This window comes from Dipodomys spectabilis, unplaced genomic scaffold, assembly GCF_019054845.1.
Source record: "Dipodomys spectabilis isolate Male_0828 unplaced genomic scaffold, ASM1905484v1 ptg000003l, whole genome shotgun sequence".
NCBI classification, from domain to species: domain Eukaryota; kingdom Metazoa; phylum Chordata; class Mammalia; order Rodentia; family Heteromyidae; genus Dipodomys; species Dipodomys spectabilis.
In genome coordinates this window covers 17,931,258-17,933,850 of record NW_024870680.1, presented here as the reverse complement: position 1 = coordinate 17,933,850, position 2,593 = coordinate 17,931,258, and the positions used below count along the sequence as shown (strand labels likewise).

At 40.2% G+C, this 2,593-nt stretch overlaps 1 protein-coding gene across 1 annotated transcript; it reads left to right on the top strand.

Moving 5' to 3' along the window:
* The first annotated feature begins 422 nt into the window (after window positions 1–422).
* LOC122116011 (olfactory receptor 51I2-like) lies at window positions 423–1,367 on the top strand. The gene has a single exon (XM_042689654.1). It carries the CDS (start codon window positions 423–425, stop codon window positions 1,365–1,367), a length of 945 nt encoding a protein of 314 aa, XP_042545588.1.
* Window positions 1,368–2,593: the final 1,226 nt, after the last annotated feature.

Here is a 2,593-nt window from a genome sequence, read left to right as displayed (position 1 = left end):
AAACATGAGTTGCGTGGAGTGAAGAGGTCAAGGAGGAGGGGGGAGACAAATGGAAAGAGAATGGTGGGCGCATGTAGTCATAATATTCTATGTACATACATGAAATGGTAACTTGAGGGAATGGATGGGGTTGGTAGAGATGGGGGAGGATGATAAATGGGGAGATCGTGATCAAAATGCATTGTGCTCAAAACCTGACTTCTTGAATAAGTCAGGTTTTTCAACGACGTAAAGATTTAAAAAGAAAAGAACCCTTGCAACAATAAGACGCAAGGATGAAGGATAGCGGATTTATGCTTTAGAGCAGGGAGTAGAGAGTTTAGGAAAGACTTAAAATTAGACGGGAGCAAGAGCAGGCTCAAAACTGTGTATTTGTCTTCTCCACAGGGCCCTGGCTGGAGGATCTAAGCGGGAGTCCCAGAATGCCAGGCAAACCCCACAATAACTCAGAACTGCCTCCTTTCACGGTGACAGGCCTCCCAGGACTGGAGACCTCCCAGCACTGGATGTTCTTGCTCCTGGGAGCCCTGTATGTGGTCGCCATTGTGGGCAATGCCCTGATTCTGTTTATTATCAAGGAGGAGCAGAGCTTGCACCAGCCTATGTACTACTTCCTGTCCCTGCTGTCGGTGAATGACCTAGGTGTGTCTTTCTCCACACTGCCCACGGTGTTGCCCACATTTTGCTTCCACTTAAAACAAATCAGCTTTAATTCTTGCATGGCTCAGATGTTCTTTATCCATCTCTTCTCCTTCATGGAGTCTGGGATCCTGCTTGTCATGAGCTTTGACCGCTATGTGGCCATCTGTAACCCACTGCGCTATGCCACCGTTCTTACAGATGCCCGCGTGCTACAGATGGGCCTCGCTGTTTTTATCCGCAGTTTCTGCATGATTTTCCCTCTGCCTTTCCTCCTGAAGAGGCTGCCCTTCTGCAAGGCCAATGTGCTGGCCCACTCCTACTGCCTGCACCCAGACCTGATCCGCCTGCCCTGTGGTGACATCACCATTAATAACATCTTTGGTCTTTTCATCGTGATCTCTACTTTCGGTCTAGATTCTGCACTCATTCTCCTTTCTTATATGTTCATCCTTCATTCTGTCCTTGCCATCGCTTCCCGGGAGGAGAGGTTAAAGGCACTCAACACATGTGTGTCACACCTGTGTGCTGTGCTCATTTTCTATGTCCCCATGGTGGGTGTGTCCATGGCGGCTCGCTATGGGAGGCACGCCCCACAATATGTGCACACGCTCCTGTCCCTTATTTATCTGTTTGTCCCTCCCATGCTCAACCCTGTCATTTATTCCATCAAGACCAAAGAGATTCGTCGAAGGCTGTGTAAAATACTGCTGGGGAAAACGTTTTGAGCAAATGACAATGGTAAAATAAAGTTCTTCCACTTTCAGAAGGGCTAATCCAATGGAAAACATGGTTTAGAGATTGCGTTGGAGGGGTATTTAAGAGTGTAGTAGGATAGTTATACAAGTAAATTTAAGTTTTTGTTATTTTGATGTTTTAGGGAAATAAAAGAATGTGTATATGAAAAATTAAGTGATAATGAGGCAGCGGGAACAGTTATCAATGGTAGATTCAGCCACATTTAAATGATTACAGGGCAAGTATGAAAACAGATTATTCCTGTCATCTTTTATTTCCTAAAATTTGCAAAACCTTGGAAAGTGATGTGAATATGATCATGAAGGAGGAGGTCACAATGTTCAACGAGAAATGTACTCATTTTATCTTACTCATGTGACTGTAACCCCTGTACAGCATCTTTGCAATAAAATAAAATTAAAAAATAAATCCTATCATCAAACATTTCTGTTAGACATTTCATCCCACTGAACACCTAAAAATGAATATTACACATTGTAATTACAAGGAAACAATAGAGTGAAAAGTGACATCCACCATTATTCTAGAATTAATCAAATTAATTCCTTTTCAGAGCTCAATATAACTCATAATGCACTTTAAATAATAAGCTGTGTTTGAAAGTCATAGATTTAAAAATATTAAGCAAAAAATAATTTATAAAAGTAAGGTAAATTTTCTTGATTTATTGGATTTTGTGCTTTATAATTAAAATGAGAAGCAAATACCTTCTCCATTAAGAGTATTTTTATTATTTATTTTATTTTTATACTTTAAGTGGTTGTACAAAGGAGTTGCCACTCAAAAGAGTAATTTACAAATGCAGTGCATTTTGATCAATTGTTACCTCTTTCAACATTGTCACCCATCCCTCTTCCCTCACTTTCCTTAATTTTGCAAGATAAGTATGAAGTTGTTGCCATTTAACAAGGAACTTTATGAATATAATGCAGCTTGATCTGTGTTACCCCTTTCAACATTTAACCTTCTCCATTTTAACTAACCATTTTCATCACTTTTTGAAAGAATTATTGGCTGACGTTGTAACTCGAATACTGAGCTATTTTACAAAATTCCTGTGTCTGTAACTGAATGCTAAGTAAAAATAACTTTAATTATATTTTTACTTATTCTTCGCCACCGCATCCTTCTCTGTTGCTCCTATCAGACAGTGTTTGTGGCTGCTGACCTTTTGGGAGTAAAAGCACTAATACAT

Bases quoted from the DNA above. Each gene is read 5' to 3' on its own strand.
- LOC122116011 (XM_042689654.1), top strand. From the start codon at position 423: ATGCCAGGCAAACCCCACAATAACTCAGAACTGCCTCCTTTCACGGTG.